The sequence below is a fragment of the Nerophis ophidion genome, linkage group LG06 (assembly GCF_033978795.1).
Source record: "Nerophis ophidion isolate RoL-2023_Sa linkage group LG06, RoL_Noph_v1.0, whole genome shotgun sequence".
NCBI lineage: Eukaryota > Metazoa > Chordata > Actinopteri > Syngnathiformes > Syngnathidae > Nerophis > Nerophis ophidion.
Genome location: NC_084616.1, coordinates 8,953,546 through 8,973,545, shown reverse-complemented (window position 1 = coordinate 8,973,545; position 20,000 = coordinate 8,953,546). Strand labels below are relative to the sequence as shown.

The 20,000-nt window shown below is 42.6% G+C and overlaps 2 protein-coding genes across 2 annotated transcripts in view; both read left to right on the top strand.

Moving 5' to 3' along the window:
* The window catches only part of plxna2 (plexin A2), an 801,241-nt gene that overhangs the window by 317,368 nt on the left and 463,873 nt on the right, over window positions 1–20,000 (top strand). The window lies entirely within an intron of this gene.
* The window catches only part of LOC133554165 (probable phospholipid-transporting ATPase IIA), a 116,335-nt gene that overhangs the window by 72,909 nt on the left and 23,426 nt on the right, over window positions 1–20,000 (top strand). Inside the window, exons 17-22 of the mRNA XM_061902602.1 lie at window positions 1,887–1,970; window positions 4,684–4,854; window positions 8,703–8,801; window positions 15,472–15,561; window positions 15,670–15,814; window positions 17,747–17,811. Coding sequence (XP_061758586.1) covers window positions 1,887–1,970; window positions 4,684–4,854; window positions 8,703–8,801; window positions 15,472–15,561; window positions 15,670–15,814; window positions 17,747–17,811 — 654 coding nt within the window. The remainder of the gene's footprint in view (window positions 1–1,886; window positions 1,971–4,683; window positions 4,855–8,702; window positions 8,802–15,471; window positions 15,562–15,669; window positions 15,815–17,746; window positions 17,812–20,000) is intronic.

The following is a 20,000-nucleotide window of genomic DNA, read 5'->3' as shown; positions in this document are numbered from 1 at the left end:
CAAAGACGGCGTCCGCAATGTACATCCCAACATGATATGACAATCGACAATGTCCCCACGAAGAAGGATAAAACCAACTGAAATGTTCTTGATTGCTAAAACAAAGTAGATTTGGGAAATATCGCTCAAAGGAAAACATGAAACTGCTACAGGAAAATACCAAAAAAAGAGAAAGAGCCACCAAAATTGGAGCGCGAGACGAGAAGTAAAACACTACACACAGGAAAACAGCAAAAAAGTCCAAATAATTCACATGGTGATGATGACAGGTGGTGACAGTACACCTACTTTGAGACAAGAGATATAGTGATGCATGCTTGGTTATGCTTTAAAGTCATATCCAACAATTGCGACAACGACTTTTTACTGTCAACTGAGTTTCGTTGTTTAATGATTTCTGCTGGTGGTGTGCCTCCGCATTTTGTCAACGCAAAAAATGTGCCTCGGCTCAAAAAAGGTTGAAAATCACTGGTCTACATAACATGTAAAGGTGGTTCTTTTGGTCAAAATGATATTTTACAGATAGTCTTCAAGTCACTTTCTGACAGTCTCTTCGGGATGCACCTTCGACGGCGTCTTCTCCCTGTCATCTTTGTTGTAGCGGTGTAGCGTGCAAGGACGGGAGTGGAAGAAGTGTCAAAAAGATGGCGCTAAATGTTTTAATGACATTCAGATTTTACGTCAATCAATAACGGAACAGCATCTCCTCATCCGTGGCTCACTAGTGCAACAACAAAGACCGTGAAAAAAACGTCCGACCGGAACTCTAATAACTAAAGTTCCTTGGGTGAATAATGTAAACTCACTACAACGGTATGTTTTAGCGTTTCCATAGCGAGTTTACTGACAGATATAGGTAAGAACTTTACACTACTTTATATTAGAAATGGCAACAGTGGAGGATGAATGTCACATAACAAGAAGATAGAGAAAAAGAAGAAGTTTTTCAGGACTTATGCAGATCGTAAATACAGATCAGCAGATACCAGAAAGTAAGAACATGGGTTTTTGCATAATATTGCGAAACAAAACGACAGATCCTTATACATACACCATAATAATACCCGTATGTTTGATGCGCCGACAATCCATCAAGTGGTGCAGCTTCATAGCTTACCAAAGTCCTTCTAAAAACATTTTGACAGATTTTTGAGCGTCGTGTGTAATGTTCTTTATTCTCAAAGGAACATTTAAATTTTGGTGTTGTTTGCTACCATCATATTGTAGTCTACACATATCTCTCATGTGTGACTGCCATCTACTGGTCACACTTATCATTACACCATGTACCAAATAAAATAGCTTTGAGGTCAGTAAGAACAACCAGAATTATGCTGTACATTAAAGTTAAAGTACCAATTTTTGCCACACACACATGAGGTGTGGCAAAATTATTCTCTGCATATGACCCATCACCCTTGATCAGGTGAGGGGAGCAGTGAGCAGCAGCGGTGGCTGCGCCCGGGAATCATTTTTGGTGATTTAACCCCCAATTCCAACCCTTGGTGCTGAGTGTCAAGCAGGGTGGTAAGAGGTCCCTTTTTTTTTATAGTCTTTGGTATAGGTGCACCAGGGTTATAAGGCGCACTGTCAATATTTGAGAAAATTTGAGGATTTTTAGTGCGCCTTATAGTCTTAAAATACGGTAAGTGCGTATGTGCTCTACAAAATGTTTTTGAACATGTTTTAAGTCAATATCAGATTCTATAAATAAGAATTTCATTTCCCCCACCTGTATCCCTATCAGTAGGTTGCCTACAGCCACAGCAGTTATCAATGTTTTTTGGCCTGGCGCTAATTTGTAGGAGACTAATCTACTTGAACAGAGGCGAAAATTGGAGCGTTTACGGTATTTTCTTCATTTAAAGTACTTTGTCCTCTTTTAGTGCGGCAACATGGCCAGAGAAGGTCTGCGGGTCCTGGTGGTCTCCAAGAAGTCCCTGACTGAAGAGCAGTATCAGGATTTTGAGGCAAGTCTCAAGTCTTTGTCTTCTGTCAGCATTGGTTACACATCCTACACTCTGGTCTTACATTCACTCCCCCGCGATCTCCTGAGCGCAAATATAGTTTGTTGTTGTCGATATTTCAAAATCCAACGAGGTTTCAAAAAGTTGCTTGATTTAGATAAAGTTGTTTTTGTCTCCTGTGTTAAATAAACTTGCGGTAAAATGTTGGATTTAGAGGGTTTTTTTTTGTTTTTTTTTGGAGCCTATTTTTATGCCAAGCCCAAAATGGCATCCCAAGGTACCGCCTCCGAAGGGTGTGACCGCCGAATGCCAATCATCATGATGACTACCACTTTTTTTTTTAACCTCCAGAGTGGGAAAAAAATACAATTTGTTTTGGTATAAAAGTCCTGGCTTCATCCGAATGAAACACTTTGTCTTTGCGGTTGTAATGTGCATGCCAGGCCACTAGCGGGTGCTGTATTGGAGTCACATGCTAATGACTAAATAGCACCTAAATATGAAATTATAAAGCACAACCAGGATTGGTTGTTCCCGTTACCATGGGAACTACAGCTGAAAACACACAATAAGCCATTTTAACAAAAGGATGTTCAGTCCTACTACAAACCCCGTTTCCATATGAGTTGGGAAATTGTGTTAGATGTAAATATAAATGGAATACAATGATTCGCAAATCCTTTTCAACCCATATTCAATTGAATCCACTACAAAGACAACATATTTGATGTTCAAACTCATAAACTTTATTTTTTTTGCAAATAACAATTAACTTAGAATTTCATGGCTGCAACACGTGCCAAAGTAGTTGGGAAAGGGCATGTTCACCACTGTGTTACATCACCTTTTCTTTTAACAACACTCAATAAACGTTTGGGAACTGAGGAAATTAAAAGTGGAATTCTTTCCCATTCTTGTTTTATGTAGAGCTTCAATCGTTCAACAGTCCGGGGTATCCGCAGTTGTATTTTATGCTTCATAATGCGCCACACATTTTCCATGGAAGACAGGTCTGGACTGTAGGCGGGCCAGGAAAGTACCTGCACTCTTTTTCTACGAAGCCACGCTGTTGTAACACATGCTGAATGTGGCTTGGCATTGACTTGCTGAAATAAGCAGGGGCGTCCATGAAAAAGACAGCGCTTAGATGTTGTTCCAAAACCTGTATGTACCTTTCAGCATTAATGGTGCCTTCACAGATGTGTAAGTTACCCATGCCTTGGGCACTAATGCACCCCCATACCATCACAGATGCTGGCTTTTCAACTTTGCGTCGATAACAGTCTGGATGGTTCGCTTCCCCTTTGGTCCGGATGACACAATGTCGAATATTTCCAAAAACAATTTGAAATGTAGACTTGTCAGACTACAGAACACTTTTCCACTTTGCATCAGTCCATCTTGGATGATCTTGAGCCCAGAGAAACCGGCGGCAATTCTGGATGTTGTTGATAAATGGCTTTCGCTTTGCATAGTAGAGCTTTAACTTGCATTTACAGATGTAGCGACCAACTGTATTTAGTGACAGTGGTTTTCTAAAGTGTTCCTGAGCCCATGTGGTGATATCCTTTAGAGATTGATGTCGGTTTTTGATACAGTGCCGTCTGAGGGATCGAAGGTCACGGTCACTCAATGTTGGTTTCCGGCCATGCTGCTTATGTGGAGTGATTTCTCCGGATTCTCTGAACCTTTTGATGATATTATGGAGCGTAGATGTTGAAATCCCGAAATTTCTTGCAATTGCACTTTGAGAAACGTTGTTCTTAAACTGTTTGACTATTTGCTCACGCAGTTGTGGACAAAGGGGTGTACCTCGCCCCATCCTTTCTTGTGAAAGACTGAGCATTTTTTGGGAAGCTGTTTTTACACCCAATGATGGCACCCACCTGTTCCCAATTAGCCTGCACACCTGTGGGATGTTCCAAAGAAGTGTTTGATGAGCATTCCTCAACTTTATCAGTATTTATTGCCACCTTTCCCAACTTCTTTGTCACGTGTTGCTGGCATCAAATTCTAAAGTTAATGATTATTTGCACAAAAAAAATGTTTATCAGTTTGAACATCAAATATGTTGTCTTTGTACCATATTCAACTGAATATGGGTTGAAAAGGATTTGCAAATCAATGTATTCCATTTATATTTACATCTAACACAATTTCCCAACTCATATGGAAACGGGGTTTGTATGAAATAAGTTTGCTGCTGGGTGACAAGACTAACCTCTGAACCCGAGCCCCGCCACGCCCGGCTGCCCCCACACATTGTTCTAGAAGGGCGAGGTGGCTCCCCCGCAGGCTCCATGCACTGAAGTGTGTAATTGTGTGCGTTTGAGCTGGTGGGCAACAGTGAGTCACACACACACACACACTTTGTGTTGCTGCATGAGTCACCGCCGGATTGTTTTTGCGTTATCTCATTGGCGATTGACCCCGGAGCAGCAGCAGCGCCAGAAAGGCAGGCGTGAACACACTCTGTGACGTAGTTTTGGCAGCCGTTTGATGGCCCAAACCTGTAGCTTGATGTGATAATGTTCCTTTTTCATATGGCGCTTCTGCACGTCTGCTCCATGCCAGTTCATCAGCATGTGTTTTTGATGTCTGCTCATCATCGGGCTGACATTCCTCCTTCTGCAGCCTGCTCGCTACGCCAAGAAATTCCCTTTATCCTTCCCAGTGTGTCTCGCTAATACCTCCCCTCACTCCCCATCCACCCCAGGCCCGCTACGTCCAGGCCAAGCTGAGCGTGCACGACCGCTCCCTCAAGGTAGCCACGGTGATCGAGAGTCTGGAGATGGAGATGGAGCTCCTGTGTTTGACCGGCGTGGAGGACCAGCTGCAGGCCGACGTCAGACCCACCTTGGAGATCCTGCGCAATGCTGGCATCAAGGTGGGACGACCCTTCCAAATCTAGTAGAGGATACAAAGCACAAGATGAGAGAGTTTAATCATTTTAATCAATGGTGTTTATTTACTCAACTGCAGAGAGTACTTATTCATAATCAGTAAGGCCTTTCTTAGTGCAATTGCATTTTTCTTATATATTTTTTTAATGTTTTTATTTTACAAATATAAAAACTAATTAAAGTAGGAAAAACATAAATAATAGTAAAGCACAAAATGTATAATTTGTTCATGTTTATCTCTGAAACAAAAATCATTCAGGGGTTTTTGAAATAATATTGGAAATATACCCTTGTTTTAGTCATTTTATTTAAAGGGGAACATTATCACAATTTCAAAAGGGTTAAAAACAATAAAAATCAGTTCCCAGTGGCTTGTTGTGTTTTTTGAAGTTTTTTTCAAAATTTTACCGGTCCCGGAATATCCCTAAATAAAGCTTTAAAGTGCCTTATTTTCGCTATCTTCGAAACCACTATCCATTTTCCTGTGACGTCACACAGTGCTGCCAATGTAAACAAACAATGGGAATACCACAGCAAGATATAGCTACATTAGCTCGGATTCAGACTCAGATTTCAGCGGTTTAAGCGATTCAACAGATTACGCATTTATTGAAACAGATGGTTGGAGTATGAAAGTATTGAAGGAGAAACTGAAGCTACTGAGCGAATAGCTATTGACGCTATTCATAGCCATAGCATGGCCGAATAGCTGCGTTAGCATCACCGGTAAAATGTGCGGACCAAACGATCAGGACTTTCGCATTTTGTGATAGTGGAGCAACTTAAATCCGTCGATTGGTAAGTGTTTTTTTCGCATTAAATGTGGGTGGAAGGAAACGTAATATAGTTGCAAATACATCTCTGTGCCATGTTTGCTTTAGCACCGCCGGTAAATAGCATATTAGCATCGATTAGCGTAGCATGTTAGCATCGATTAGCTGGCAGTCACGCCGCAACCAAATATGTCTGATTAGTACATAAGTCAACAACAAAACTCACCTTTGTGATTTCGTTGACTTTATGGTTGCAAATGCATCTGCAGGTTATCCATACATCTCTGTGCCATGTCTGTCATCACCGGTCAAATGTGGAGACACTCTGGCACATTCAATGGGGGTCTGGCGGCAGACACTTTGGCATCTTCGGGCCAGTGGTGCAACTTGAATCCCTCCCTGTTAATGTTGTTACACCCTCCGACAACACACCCGCGAGGCATGATGTCTCCAAGGTTCCAAAAAATAGTCGAAAAAAACGGAAAATAACAGAGCTGAGACCTGGTGTTTGTAATGTGTTGAAAATGAAAATGGCGGCTGTATTACCTCGGCGACGTCACATTCTGACGTCATCCCCTCCAGAGCGATAAACAGAAAGGCGTTTAATTTGCCAAAATTCACCCATTTAGAGTTCGGAAATCGGTTAAAAAAATATATGGTCTTTTTTGTGCACCATCAAGGTATATATTGACGCTTACATAGGTCTGCTGATAATGTTCCCCTTTAAAAAGAAAAATATATATATTTTAGATATATTTTTTATATTTACTTAATTTTTTTTAATTTTTTTTTAAGTAATTAAAAAAGTTAAATTCATGACTTTTTAAAACGCCGCTTTACAGAGTGGTACACGGACGTAGGGAGGAGTATAGAGCGCCAATAAACCTTAAAGGCACTGCCTTTGTGTGACGGCCCAGTCATATAATATCTACAGCTTTTCACACACACAAGTGAATGCAACACATACTTGGCCAACAGCCATACAGGTCACACTGAGGGAGGCCGTATTAACAAGTTTAACACTGTTATAAATATGTGCCACACTGTGAACCCACACCAAACAAGAATGACAAATACATTTCAGGAAAACATCCCTGAAAGCGATGTCCCAAAAGCCCCCTCTGTTGCGAGTTATCGTGGTTGTATGTAACCGCCTTAACAACAAAGAGCCACCGCCTAAAATGTTCAATGGAACATTTAAATTTTGGTGTTGTTCACCGCCATCATATTGCAGTCTACACGTATCTCTCATGTGTGACTGCCATCTACTGGTCACACTTATCATTACACCATGTACTAAATAAAATAGCTTCGAGGTCAGTAGGAACAACCAGAATTATGCCGTACATTAAAGTTAAAGTACCAATTTTTGCCACACACACACGAGGTGTGGCGAAATTATTATCTGCATTTGACCCATCACCCTTGATCAGGTGAGGAGAGCAGTGAGCAGCAGCGGTGGCTGCGCCCAGGAATCATTTTTGGTGATTTAACCCCCAATTCCAACCCTTGGTGCTGAGTGTCAAGCAGGGTGGTAATAGGTCCCATTTTTTTTTAATAGTCTTTGGCATAGTCAAAGTTTAACACTGTTACAAACATGCGCCAAACTGTGAACCCACACCAAACAAGAATGACAAACCCATTTCGGGAGAACATCCCTGAAAGCGGGGTCCCAAAAGCCACCTCTGTTGCGAGTTGTTGTGGTTGTATGTAACCGCCTTAACAACAGAGCCATTGCCTAAAATGTTCAATTAAACATTTAAATGTTGGTGTTGTTTACCGCCATCATATTGCAGTCTACACGTGTCTCTCATGTGTGACTGCCATCTACTGGTCACACTTATCATTACACCATGTACCAAATAAAATAGCTTCGAGGTCAGTAGGAACAACCAGAATTATGCCGTACATTAAAGTTAAAGTACCAATTTTTGCCACACACACGAGGTGTGGCGAAATTATTATCTGCATTTGACCCATCACCCTTGATCAGGTGAGGAGAGGAGTGAGCAGCAGCGGTGGCTGCGCCCGGGAATCATTTTTGGTGATTTAACCCCCAATTCCAACCCTTGGTGCTGAGTGTCAAGCAGGGTGGTTATAGGTCCCATTTTTTTTTTATAGTCTTTGGCATAGTCAAAGTTTAACACTGTTACAAATATGCGCCAAACTGTGAACCCACAGCAAACAAGAATGACAAACGCATTTCGGGAGAACATCCCTGAAAGCGGGGTCCCAAAAGCCCCCTCTGTTGCGAGTTGTCGTGGTTGTATGTAACCGCCTTAACAACAAAGAGCCACTGCCTAAAATTAAGTCTAAAAAAAAAAAAAAAATATATATATATATATATATATATATATATATATATATATATATTTTTTTTTTTTTTACTTTAGTGTGTATATATATGTATATATGTATATGTATGATTTTTCCCACACATACATATTGCGCTCTACCACGGTATTGAGCACTATTCTCTGGATAATCCAATCAAGATAGATATATATATATATATATATATATATATGATAAATGGGTTGTACTTGTATAGCGCTTTTCTACCTTCAAGGTACTCAAAGCGCTTTGACACAACTTCTATCGGGGCGGTTTAGCTCGGTTGGTAGAGTGGCCGTGCCAGCAACTTGAGGGTTGCAGGTTCGATTCCCGCTTCCGCCATCCTAGTCAATGCCGTTGTGTCCTTGAGCAAGACACTTTACCCACCTGCTCCCAGTGCCACCCACACTGTTTTAAATGTAACTTGGATATAGGGTTTCACAATGTAAAGCGCTTTGAGTCACTAGAGAAAAGCGCTATATAAATATAATTCACTTCATCTTAGACTTTTGTTTAGGCGGTAGCTCTTTGTTGTTAAGGCGTCCTTAACAATGAAGCGCTGCAGGAAAGAAACCCTTTACCTTGCTTTTGATGGGAAGGTTTTCATACTGTTGTTTACAATAAATTTTTTCCTGCGCTATTAATGCTGACCCAGCAGATTGCTTTTGTTGCTGCTCTGTTGTAAAATATAAAAAAAAACTAACAAAATGTTTGTTTTTGTGAAGGTGTGGATGCTAACAGGAGACAAGCTGGAAACGGCCACGTGCACTGCCAAGAACGCCCACCTGATCACCCGCAACCAGGACATCCACATCTTCAGACCCGTAAGTGCAGGTTGTCTTAGGGGAAAGGGAGGCGGGCCGGGGTTCATCCCAGGTCAGACGTCAGCGCTCAGCGGGCCCCGTCAAGGTCCGTTAGCGAGCGCCGCGGCTGCTTGTGTAAGCCCAGCCAGTATCTACAAAGCATCAATCACTCGCCACATCCAAGCCACTGTCAGACCCAACCAACTGAGGGAGAAAACCAGCAGAGTTCTCCCGCTGGGGGCCTAATTTGTTTTGCAGCTTTCGGGCCTTCACGGTCCCCTCGGGCACACTCCGCCTCGGAGCGGGCCGGCCACTTCGGAAGGTTACCGTTTGCGTACGCTTACTGGAAGAGGATAACAATAGTTGGCACGCCTTGAAACCCGCGTCCCGGCGGACGCTGTGGGAGTGCTGACTGGGCCCGCGACGCGCACATCTGGATTAGTTTCCTGGTCGCTACCAAAGTCCTGGTGTGCGCTGACGTCGAAGGACTCGCTGCTGGCGGGTATTCTGGCCGGAGCGTAAGTCTTCATGACGGATTGACTCCACGCGCTGTCAGGAGCGCTTTTTTTTTTTTTGTTGTTGCTCTTTTTCTGTCTCAATTGGAAGCTGACACAGTTTCCTCGGTTAGCGCCGCCAAAGTCCTGTTTGTCAGGCCGTAAATTTCACTCTGGAACTAAGACGCACTTTGCTTACGGGGGTTTTTCTGGACCAATTTAAATGCAAATGTTAAGGTCCTGAGTAGTCCTGAGTTCAATCCAGGACTTACGATCTTTCTGTGCGGAGTTTGTAGGTACTCCGGCTTCCTCCCAACGCCAAAAAAACAAACAAACATGCGCCCGGTGATAGGCTCCTCCCACCTCCGAAGACATGCACCTGGGGATAGGCCCCTTTGCACCTGGGGATAGGCCCCTCCCACCGCCAAAGACATGCACCTGGGGATAGGCCCCTCCCATCGCCAAAGACATGCACCTTGGGATAGGCCCCTTGCACCTGGGGTTAGGCCCTCCCACCTCCAAGGACATGCACCTGAGGTGGCCCCCTCCCACCTCCAAAGACATGCACCTGGGGATAGGCCCCTCCCATTGCCAAAGACATGCACCTGGAGATAGGCCCCTCCCACCGCCAAATACATGTACGTGGGGATAGGCCCCTCCCACCTCCAAAGACATGCACCTGGGGATAGGCCCCTCCCACCGCCAAAGACATGCACCTGGGGATAGGCCCCTCCCACCGCCAAGGACATGCACCTGAGGATAGGCCCCTCCCACCTCCAAAGACATGCACCTGGGAATAGGCCCCTCCCATCGCTAAAGACATGCACCTAAGGATAGGCCCCTCCCACCTCCAAAGACATGCACCTGAGGATAGGCCCCTCCCACCGCCAAAGATATGCACCTGGGGATAGGCCCCTCCCACCGCCAAAGACATGCACCTGGACATAGGCCCCTCCCACCGCCAAAGACATGCTCCTGGGGATAGGCCCCTTGTACCTGGACATAGGCCCCTCCCACCTCCAAAGACATGCACCTGGAGATAGGCCCCTCCCACCGCCAAAGACATGCACCTGAGGATAGGCCCCTCCCACCTCCAAAGACATGCACCTGAGGATAGGCCCCTCCCACCTCCAAAGACATGCACCTGAGGATAGGCCCCTCCCACCGCCAAAGATATGCACCTGAGGATAGGCCCCTCCCACCGCCAAAGATATGCACCTGGGGATAGGCCCCTCCCACCGCCAAAGTCATGCAACAGGGAATAGGCCCCTCCCATCGCCAAAGTCATGCAACAGGGAATAGGCCCCTCCCATCGCCAAAGACATGCACCTGGGGATAGGCCCCTCCCACCGCCAAAGACATGCACCTGGGGATAGGCCCCTCCCATCGCCAAAGACATGCACCTGGGGATAGGCCCCTCCCACCGCCAAAGACATGCACCTGGGGATAGGCCCCTTGTACCTGGACATAGGCCCCTCCCACCTCCAAAGACATGCACCTGGTGATAGGCCCCTCCCACCGCCAAAGACATGCACCTGAGGATAGGCCCCTTGTACCTGGACATAGGCCCCTCCCACCTCCAAAGACATGCACCTGGTGATAGGACCCTCCCACCTCCAAAGACATGCACCTGAGGATAGGCCCCTCCCACCGCCAAAGACATGCACCTGGGGATAGGCCGCTTGTACCTGGACATAGGCCCCTCCTACCGCCAAAGTCATGCAACAGGGAATAGGCCCCTCCCATCGCCAAAGACATGCACCTGGGGATAGGCCCCTCCCATCGCCAAAGACATGCACCTGGGGATAGGCCCCTCCCACCTACAAAGACATGCACCTGGGGGTAGGTTGTTTGGCATCACTAAATGGTCTCTAGTGTGGGAATGTTGTCTATCTGTGTTGGCCCTGTGATGAGGTGGCGACTTGTCCAGAGTGTACTCCGCCTTTCGCCTGAATGCAGCTGAGATAGGCTCCGGCACCCCCCGCGACCTCGAAGGGAATAAGCGGTAGAAAATGGATGGATGAATCGATGTTTTAAAATCTTTAATTTTTATTTGACATTTTAAAAGTTATATTTGCACTTTTTAGAACATAAAGAAGAATGAACAAAGGTAGAGCAGATTGTCACATTGACCAATTATTACTATCATCGTCATGTCAATCAATCAGCCCTAAATCACAAGTGTCTCAAAGGGCTGCACAAGCCACAACAACATCCTCAGTTCAGAGCCCACATTCGGGCAAGGAAAAACTCACAACCCAGTGGGATGTCAATGTGAATGACTTTGAAAAACCTTGGAGAGGACCGCATGGGAGACCGGATGCAATGGATGTCGAGTGGGTCCAACATACTATTGTGCAAGTCCAGTCCATAATGGATCTAACATAATAGTGAGAGTCCAGTCCATAGTGGATCTAACATAATAGTGAGAGTCCAGTCCATAGGGGATCTAACATAATAGTGAGAGTCTAGTCCATAGTGGATTCAACATAATAGTGAGAGTCCAGTCCATAGTGGATCTAACATAATAGTGAGAGTCTAGTCCATAGTGGATCTAACATAATAGTGAGAGTCTAGTCCATAGTGGATTCAACATAATAGTGAGAGTCCAGTCCATAGTGGATCTAACATAATAGTGAGAGTCCAGTCCATAGTGGATCTAACATAATAGTGTGAAAGTCCAGTCCATAGTGGATCTAACATAATAGTGAGAGTCCAGTCCATAGTGGATCTAACATAGTATCAATCAATCAATCAATGTTTACTTATATAGCCCTAAATCACTAGTGTCTCAAAGGGCTGCACAAACCACTACGACATCCTTGGTAGGCCCACTTAAGGGCAAGGAAAACTCACACCCAGTGGGACATCAGTGACAATAATGACCCAGTGGGACGTCGGTGACAATGATGACTATGAGAACCTTGGAGAGGAGGAAAGCAATGGATGTCGAGCGGGTCTAACATGATACTGTGAAAGTTCAATCCATAATGGATCCAACACAGTCGCGAGAGTCCAGTCCAAAGCGGATCCAACACAGCAGCGAGAGTCCTGTTCACAGCGGAGCCAGCAGGAAACCATCCCAAGCGGAGGCGGATCAGCAGCGCAGAGATGTCCCCAGCCGATACACAGGCGAGCAATACATGGCCACCGGATCGGACCGGACTCCCTCCACAAAGGAGAGTGGGACATAGAAGAAAAAGAAAAGAAACGGCAGATCAACTGGTCTAAAAGGGAGTCTATTTAAAGGCTAGAGTATACAAATGAGTTTTACGGTGAGACTTAAATGCTTCTACTGAGGTAGCATCTCGAACTGTTACCGGGAGGGCATTCCAGAGTACTGGAGCCCGAAATGAAAAAGCTCTACAGCCCGCAGACTTTTTTTGGGCTTTGGGAATCACTAATAAGCCGGAGTCCTTTGAAGGCAGATTTCTTGCCGGGACATATGGTACAATACAATCGGCAAGATAGGATGGAGCTAGACCGTGTAGTATTTTATACGTAAGTAGTAAAACCTTAAAGTCACATCTTAAGTGCACAGGAAGCCAGTGCAGGTGAGCCAGTACAGGCGTAATGTGATCAAACTTTCTTGTTCTTGTCAAAAGTCTAGCAGCCGCATTTTGTACCAACTGTAATCTTTTAATGCTAGACATGGGGAGACCCGAAAATAATACGTTACAGTAATCGAGACGAGACGTAACAAACGCATGGATAATGATCTCAGCGTCTTTAGTGGACAGAGTGGAGCGAATTTTAGCGATATTACGGAGATGAAAGAAGGCCGTTTTAGTAACGCTTTTAATGTGTGCCTCAAAGGAGAGAGTTGGGTCGAAGATAATACCCAGATTCTTTACCGTGTCGCCTTGTTTAATTGTTTGGTTGTCAAATGTTAGAGTTGTATTATTAAATAGAGGTCGGTGTCTAGCAGGACCGATAATCAGCATTTCCGTTTTTTTGGCGTTGAGTTGCAAAAAGTTAGCGGACATCCATTGTTTAATTTCATTAAGACACGCCTCCAGCTGACTACAATCCGGCGTGTTGGTCAGCTTTAGGGGCATGTAGAGTTGGGTGTCATCAGCATAACAGTGAAAGCTAACATCGTATTTGCGTATGATGTCACCTAGCGGCAGCATGTAAATGCTGAAGAGTGCAGGGCCAAGGACCGAACCCTGGGGAACTCCACACGTTACCTTAACGTAGTCCGAGGTCACATTGTTATGGGAGACACACTGCATCCTATCAGTAAGATAAGAGTTAAACCAAGACAGGGCTAAGTCTGACATACCAATTCGTGTTTTGATACGTTCTAATAAAATATTATGATCGACAGTATCGAAAGTCCTGTCCATAGTGGATCTAACATAATAGTGTGAGTCCAGTCCATAGTGGATCTAACATAATAGTGAGAGTCTAGTCCATAGTGGATTCAACATAATAGTGAGAGTCCAGTCCATAGTGGATCTAACATAATAGTGAGAGTCTAGTCCATAGTGGATCCAACATAATAGTGAGAGTCCAGTCCATAGCGGATCTAACATAATAGTGAGAGTCCAGTCCATAGTGGATCTAACATAATAGTGAGAGTCCAGACCATAGTGGATTCAACATAATAGTGAGAGTTCAGTCCATAGTGGATCTAACATAATAGTGAGAGTCCAGTCCATAGTGGATCTAACATAATAGTGAGAGTCCAGTCCATAGTGGATCTAACATAATAGTGTGAAAGTCCAGTCCATAGTGGATCTAACATAATAGTGAGAGCCCAGTCCATATTGGATCTAACATAATAGTGTGAAAGTCCAGTTCATAGTGGATCTAACATAATAGTGAGAGTCCAGTCCATAGTGGATCTAACATAGTAGTGAGAGTCCTGTCCATAGTGGATCTAACATAATAGTGAGAGTCCAGTCCATAGTGGATCTAACATAATAGTGAGAGTCTAGTCCATAGTGGATCTAACATAATAGTGAAAGTCCAGTCCATAGTGGATCTAACATAATAGTGAGAGTCCAGTCCATAGTGGATCTAACATAATAGTGAGAGTCCAGTCCATAGTGGATCTAACATAATAGTGTGAAAGTCCAGTCCATAGTGGATCTAACATAATAGTGAGAGTCAGGTCCATAGTGGATCTAACATAATAGTGTGAAAGTCCAGTCCATAGTGGATCTAACATAGTAGTGAGAGTCCAGTCCATAGTGGATCTAACATAATAGTGAGAGTCCAGTCCATATTGGATCTAACATAATAGTGTGAAAGTCCAGTTCATAGTGGATCTAACATAATAGTGAGATTCCAGTCCATAGTGGATCTAACATAGTAGTGAGAGTCCTGTCCATAGTGGATCCAACATAATAGTGAGAGTCCAGTCCATAGTGGATCTAACATAATAGTGAGAGTCTAGTCCATAGTGGATCTAACATAATAGTGAAAGTCCAGTCCATAGTGGATCTAACATAATAGTGAGAGTCCAGTCCATAGTGGATCTAACATAATAGTGAGAGTACAGTCCATAGTGGATCTAACATAATAGTGTGAAAGTCCAGTCCATAGTGGATCTAACATAATAGTGAGAGTCAGGTCCATAGTGGATCTAACATAATAGTGTGAAAGTCCAGTCCATAGTGGATCTAACATAATAGTGAGAGTCCAGTCCATAGTGGATCTAACATAATAGTGAGAGTCCAGTCCATAGTGGATCCAACATAATAGTGAGAGTCCAGTCCATAGTGGATCTAACATAATAGTGAGAGTCCAGTCCATAGTGGATCTAATATTATAGTGTGAGTCCAGTCCATAGTGGATCTAACATAATAGTGAGAGTCCAGTCCATAGTGGATCTAACATAATAGTGAGAGTCCAGTCCATAGTGGATCTAATATAATAGTGTGAGAGTCCAGTCCATAGTGGATCTAACATAGTAGTGAGAGTCCAGTCCATAGTGGATCTAACATAATAGTGAGAGTCTAGTCCATGGTGGATCTAACATAATAGTGAAAGTCCAGTCCATAATCCAGTCCATACCATCCTTGGTTTTCCAAGCACTTTTACCATGTTGGGGTAAAGACCCTCTTTTTATTGAACTAAAAGCGGGGGAGTACAATTCGGTGCAATATTATTCCAATATGTTTCCAACAATACAGATTCTATAATGACACCTGGATGATAATTTGTGCTTTTGCTGATGTGGTGGACAGGTGACCACACGAGGAGAAGCCCACCTGGAGCTCAACGCCTTCAGGAGGAAGCACGACTGCGCCCTGGTGATATCGGGGGACTCGCTGGAGGTGAAGTGGCAACACTCTTGTGTTCATCAAATGACAACTTTTCAAAATGTCACAGAATTTGAAAAAATGTATCTTTGAAGCGTTGCTCACATTGCGTCTTACCTGCAGGTTTGCCTCAAGTACTACGAGTACGAGTTCATGGAGCTGGCGTGCCAGTGTCCCGCCGTGGTCTGCTGCCGCTGTGCCCCCACCCAGAAGGCGCAGATCATCCGGCTGCTGCAGGAGCGCACGGGAAAGCTCACCTGCGCTGTCGGTGAGAAATGAAGCGCTGTCTTACCTGTTTGGTGGTAGAATAGAGTTGGATTGTCATTATTACAGTGAACGGGCTCAAAGAACGACGCAATTGGAGCAGATCCCCTAAGGTGCATACACAATAATATAGTCATATAAATAGTGAAAAAGATAAAAAAATAAGATATATATATATAAATATATATATATATATATATATATATATATATATATATCCACATACATGCATATATCCATACATACCAAAGACTAAAAATGGGAGCCATTACTTCTCTGCTTGGCACTCAGCATCAAGGGTTGGAATTTGGGGGTTAAATCACCAAAAATGATTCCTGGGCGCTAACCAGGACTCATCAGGAGCAAGGGTGAAGTGTCTTGCTCAAGGACACAACGGACGGGACTAGGATGGTAGAAGGTGGGGATTGAACCAGTAACCCTCAGATTGCTGGCACTGCCACTCTACCAACTTCGCCACGCCGTCCCTGTGTATATACAGTATATATACATACACATATATGTATATAGACATTTATATATATGTATGTATATACATATGTATGTCTATACACCTATATATGTATATAGTATATACATATATATATATATATGTATATATACATACATATGTATATATATATATGTCTGTATACATATACAGTATGTATGTATATACATATGTGTTTATATAGTATGTATATGTATATCTATACATATGTATACATATACATATATGTGTGTATATATGTATATATAAACATACAGTATATGTATATATATAAATGTATGTATGTATGTATGCATATATGGATATATATACACACATACATACATATGTATATGTATATTTATGTGTATATATATATATATATATATATATGTATATATGTGTGTGTGTATATATGTATGTATGTATATATATATGTGTGTGTGTGTATATATGTATGTATGTATATATATGTGTGTGTGTGTATATATGTATGTATGTATATATATGTGTGTGTGTATATATGTATGTATGTATATATATATGTGTGTGTGTATATATGTATGTATGTATGTATATATATATGTGTGTGTGTATATATGTATGTATTTATGTATATATATACACATATATACATATATATATACACATATATGTGTGTATATATACGTATATATATATATGTGAATATACATATATGTATACATATATATCTGTGCATATATATGTGTATATATACATATATATGTGTATATATATACATATATATGTGTATATATACATGTGTATATATATATGTATATATGTGTATATATATGTGTGTATATGTGTGTATATATATGTGTGTGTATATGTGTATATATATGTGTGTATATGTATGTATATATATATATATATATATATATATATATATATATATATATATATATGTGTATATATATTTATATATGTGTGTGTGTGTATATATATATATATATAATATATCAGTACCAAATTATACACTTTCATCTTGTCGGTACACGCCTACTTTTGAAAAATACACCAGGAAGTACAGTTGTTGTTGTTTTTTGCTGCAATGGCTTTTACTTTGACTGATATCACAATTCCAGTGAATTGTGAACATACAATGTTGTAGTATTTGGCAGCCAGGGAAATTTTGCAAATATTATTAGTCAAGGAGGCTAAGGAGGAAGATGTCCGCCATTTTTATTGATGTTGACTGTGCGGCCTCCTTCTTCATGGCCGCCTGGCACTATCTCACCACGCTACTCCATGACGTCATGCCCGTTAGCCTAAACCGTGCCACAGTAGCAGTTAGGTCCAACTGCGTCACGCATTCCATCTCTCCCCCCCCCTCCAACAAAGTGCGTGTCTAGAGGAGCGTACAGGGTTTATTGGCGCGCGGCCGATGTGAATCCTGACACCTCTATGGCTTTTGTTTTCTCTTAGGGGACGGAGGAAACGATGTCAGCATGATCCAGGAAGCCGACTGTGGCGTGGGAGTGGAGGGAAAAGTAAGAATCGCACCGGGCGAAGCGCTCACACCGCTCCAATTTCCTGCCCATTTTATTATAAAGTCACATTCATGCACATTATTTTTGGTTCTTCCTTTGAAGGGGAACTGCACTTTAAAATTTGCTTCTGTTTTTAAATTTTGCAACTGCAAACCTTAGAGTCACATCAATTTTTACTTGACACATGCTTGATGTTAAGGCATTTGCTGCCATCTGGTGGCGTTAAAAAAAAAAAAAAAAAAAGACTCCAGGAGGTTGCCTACAGCCACAGCTGTTTTTGGCAATGTGCATACTTGCCAACCTTCCCAGATTTTCCGGGAGACTCCCGAAATTCAGCGCCTCTCCCGAAAACCTCCCGGAAGAAATTTTCTCCCGAAATTCAGCCGGAGCTGGAGGCCACGCCCCCTCCAGCTCCATGCGGACGCCTGTTTTCACGTCCGCTTTCCCACTATATAAACAGCTTGCCTGCCCAATCGCGTTACAACATCTACGGATTTTAATAAAAAACTGCACACACGAGAGGAAGCAGAAGAACGAGGAAGTTACAGCCATCAACGAGCAAAATGAAGAAATACACTTGCAAGTTCCAAAACAAATGGAAACAAGAATTTCAGTTTATCCAGGAGAGTTCGAAGGGGAAGGGGTATGTTGCCTGTAAATTTTGTAGAACAGACCATTGAACACGGTGGCCGAACGGATATACTCAGTCACGAACGGTCAGCGAAGCACAAAGCGTCCGCAGCGCAGCATCGTTCACAACCCAGTATTATGGGCCACCTCTCAAAATGGAGACCCGATGGTGTAACTTATGCTGAGACAAAGATGGCTATGCTGATCGCTGGAAGCAACATCCCGTTCTCCTTTGTGGATGTCTACAACAAATCCGTGAAGGATATGTTCCCGGATTCGGAGATAGCTCGCCAGTACGCAAATGGCAGAACAAAGGTTACTCAAATAGTGAAAGGTAAGTGTTGTTTTTTTTTTTTTTTGTAACCAGTAAGCACAGTACAGTTAGTAGAACAACTGTGTTTTTATTACTGTGTATTTGATAGGTGCCGTCTGAAATTCAAGTATTTCTTTTATTTATATATATATGATAAAATAAATATATATAGCTATAATTCACTGAAAGTCAAGTATTTCATATATATATATATATATATAAATATATATATATATATATATATATATATATATATATATATATATATATATATATATATATATATATATATATATATATATAGGGGTGTAACGGTACGTGTATTTGTATCGAACCGTTTCGGTACGGGGGTTTCGGTTCGGCACGCGGGCGTATCGAACGAGTTCGGAAGCAGAAGTTTTCACAAGCTGCTCTGCTTTCTGCCTCTGTCTCTGCCTCATTGTCCCGCCCACACAACCATCTGATTGGTCACATACAAAGCCAATCAGTAGTGCGTATTCAGAGCGATGTAACAACCAATCAGCAGCGCGTATTCAGACTTCAGAGCGATGTCGTCAATCCTTCAGCATCGAGCAGAGATATTCGTCTAGCAGGGGAGGAGCGGACTCTACCCAAATTATACTAAACACTTCCCAGTCACAACTATTACAAACATCACTATGAGCCCGTTGACCTAGAAACTTAAACTGCAGCTCAGCTCGCTCACAGTATAGGCTTGAGGTGAAGGCTAAATAGCTTTTAGCATAACATTAGCTCATTTTGCTGTGTGTGTGTGTGTTAGGGGCAGCAAGCCCTGTCTGTCTGTTATTTCATTGAATTCTATCGTGTTTAGGGATGAATAGTCTCTCCTATTGCAATTGTACTATTTTTCAGCTATAGTTCCATGAATTATTAGTAATGTAGCAGCCTAGTTTTGAATAGCAGGTTCCCTGCTATCACATGTTGATAAAAATACAACATTTACATAATAAAAGTCAACTACAGGCTTCCCAAATGCTGTAATAAATTAAGCATGAGTTGACATTAAACTAGGGATGCACCGATTAATCGGTAACCGAATATATTCGGCCGAATATGGCAAAAAAAGCCACATTCGGCCTTCGGTGGAATGAGTTAAAAACAAGGCCGAATAGTGGCGTGTGACGCAATTATTTGACGCGGTGACGCAATCAACCAGCGTGTAGTGACGTGGTGACGTTGGGATATGTTGTGTACCTGTATAAGTGTATGAGGTTACAAGCACACA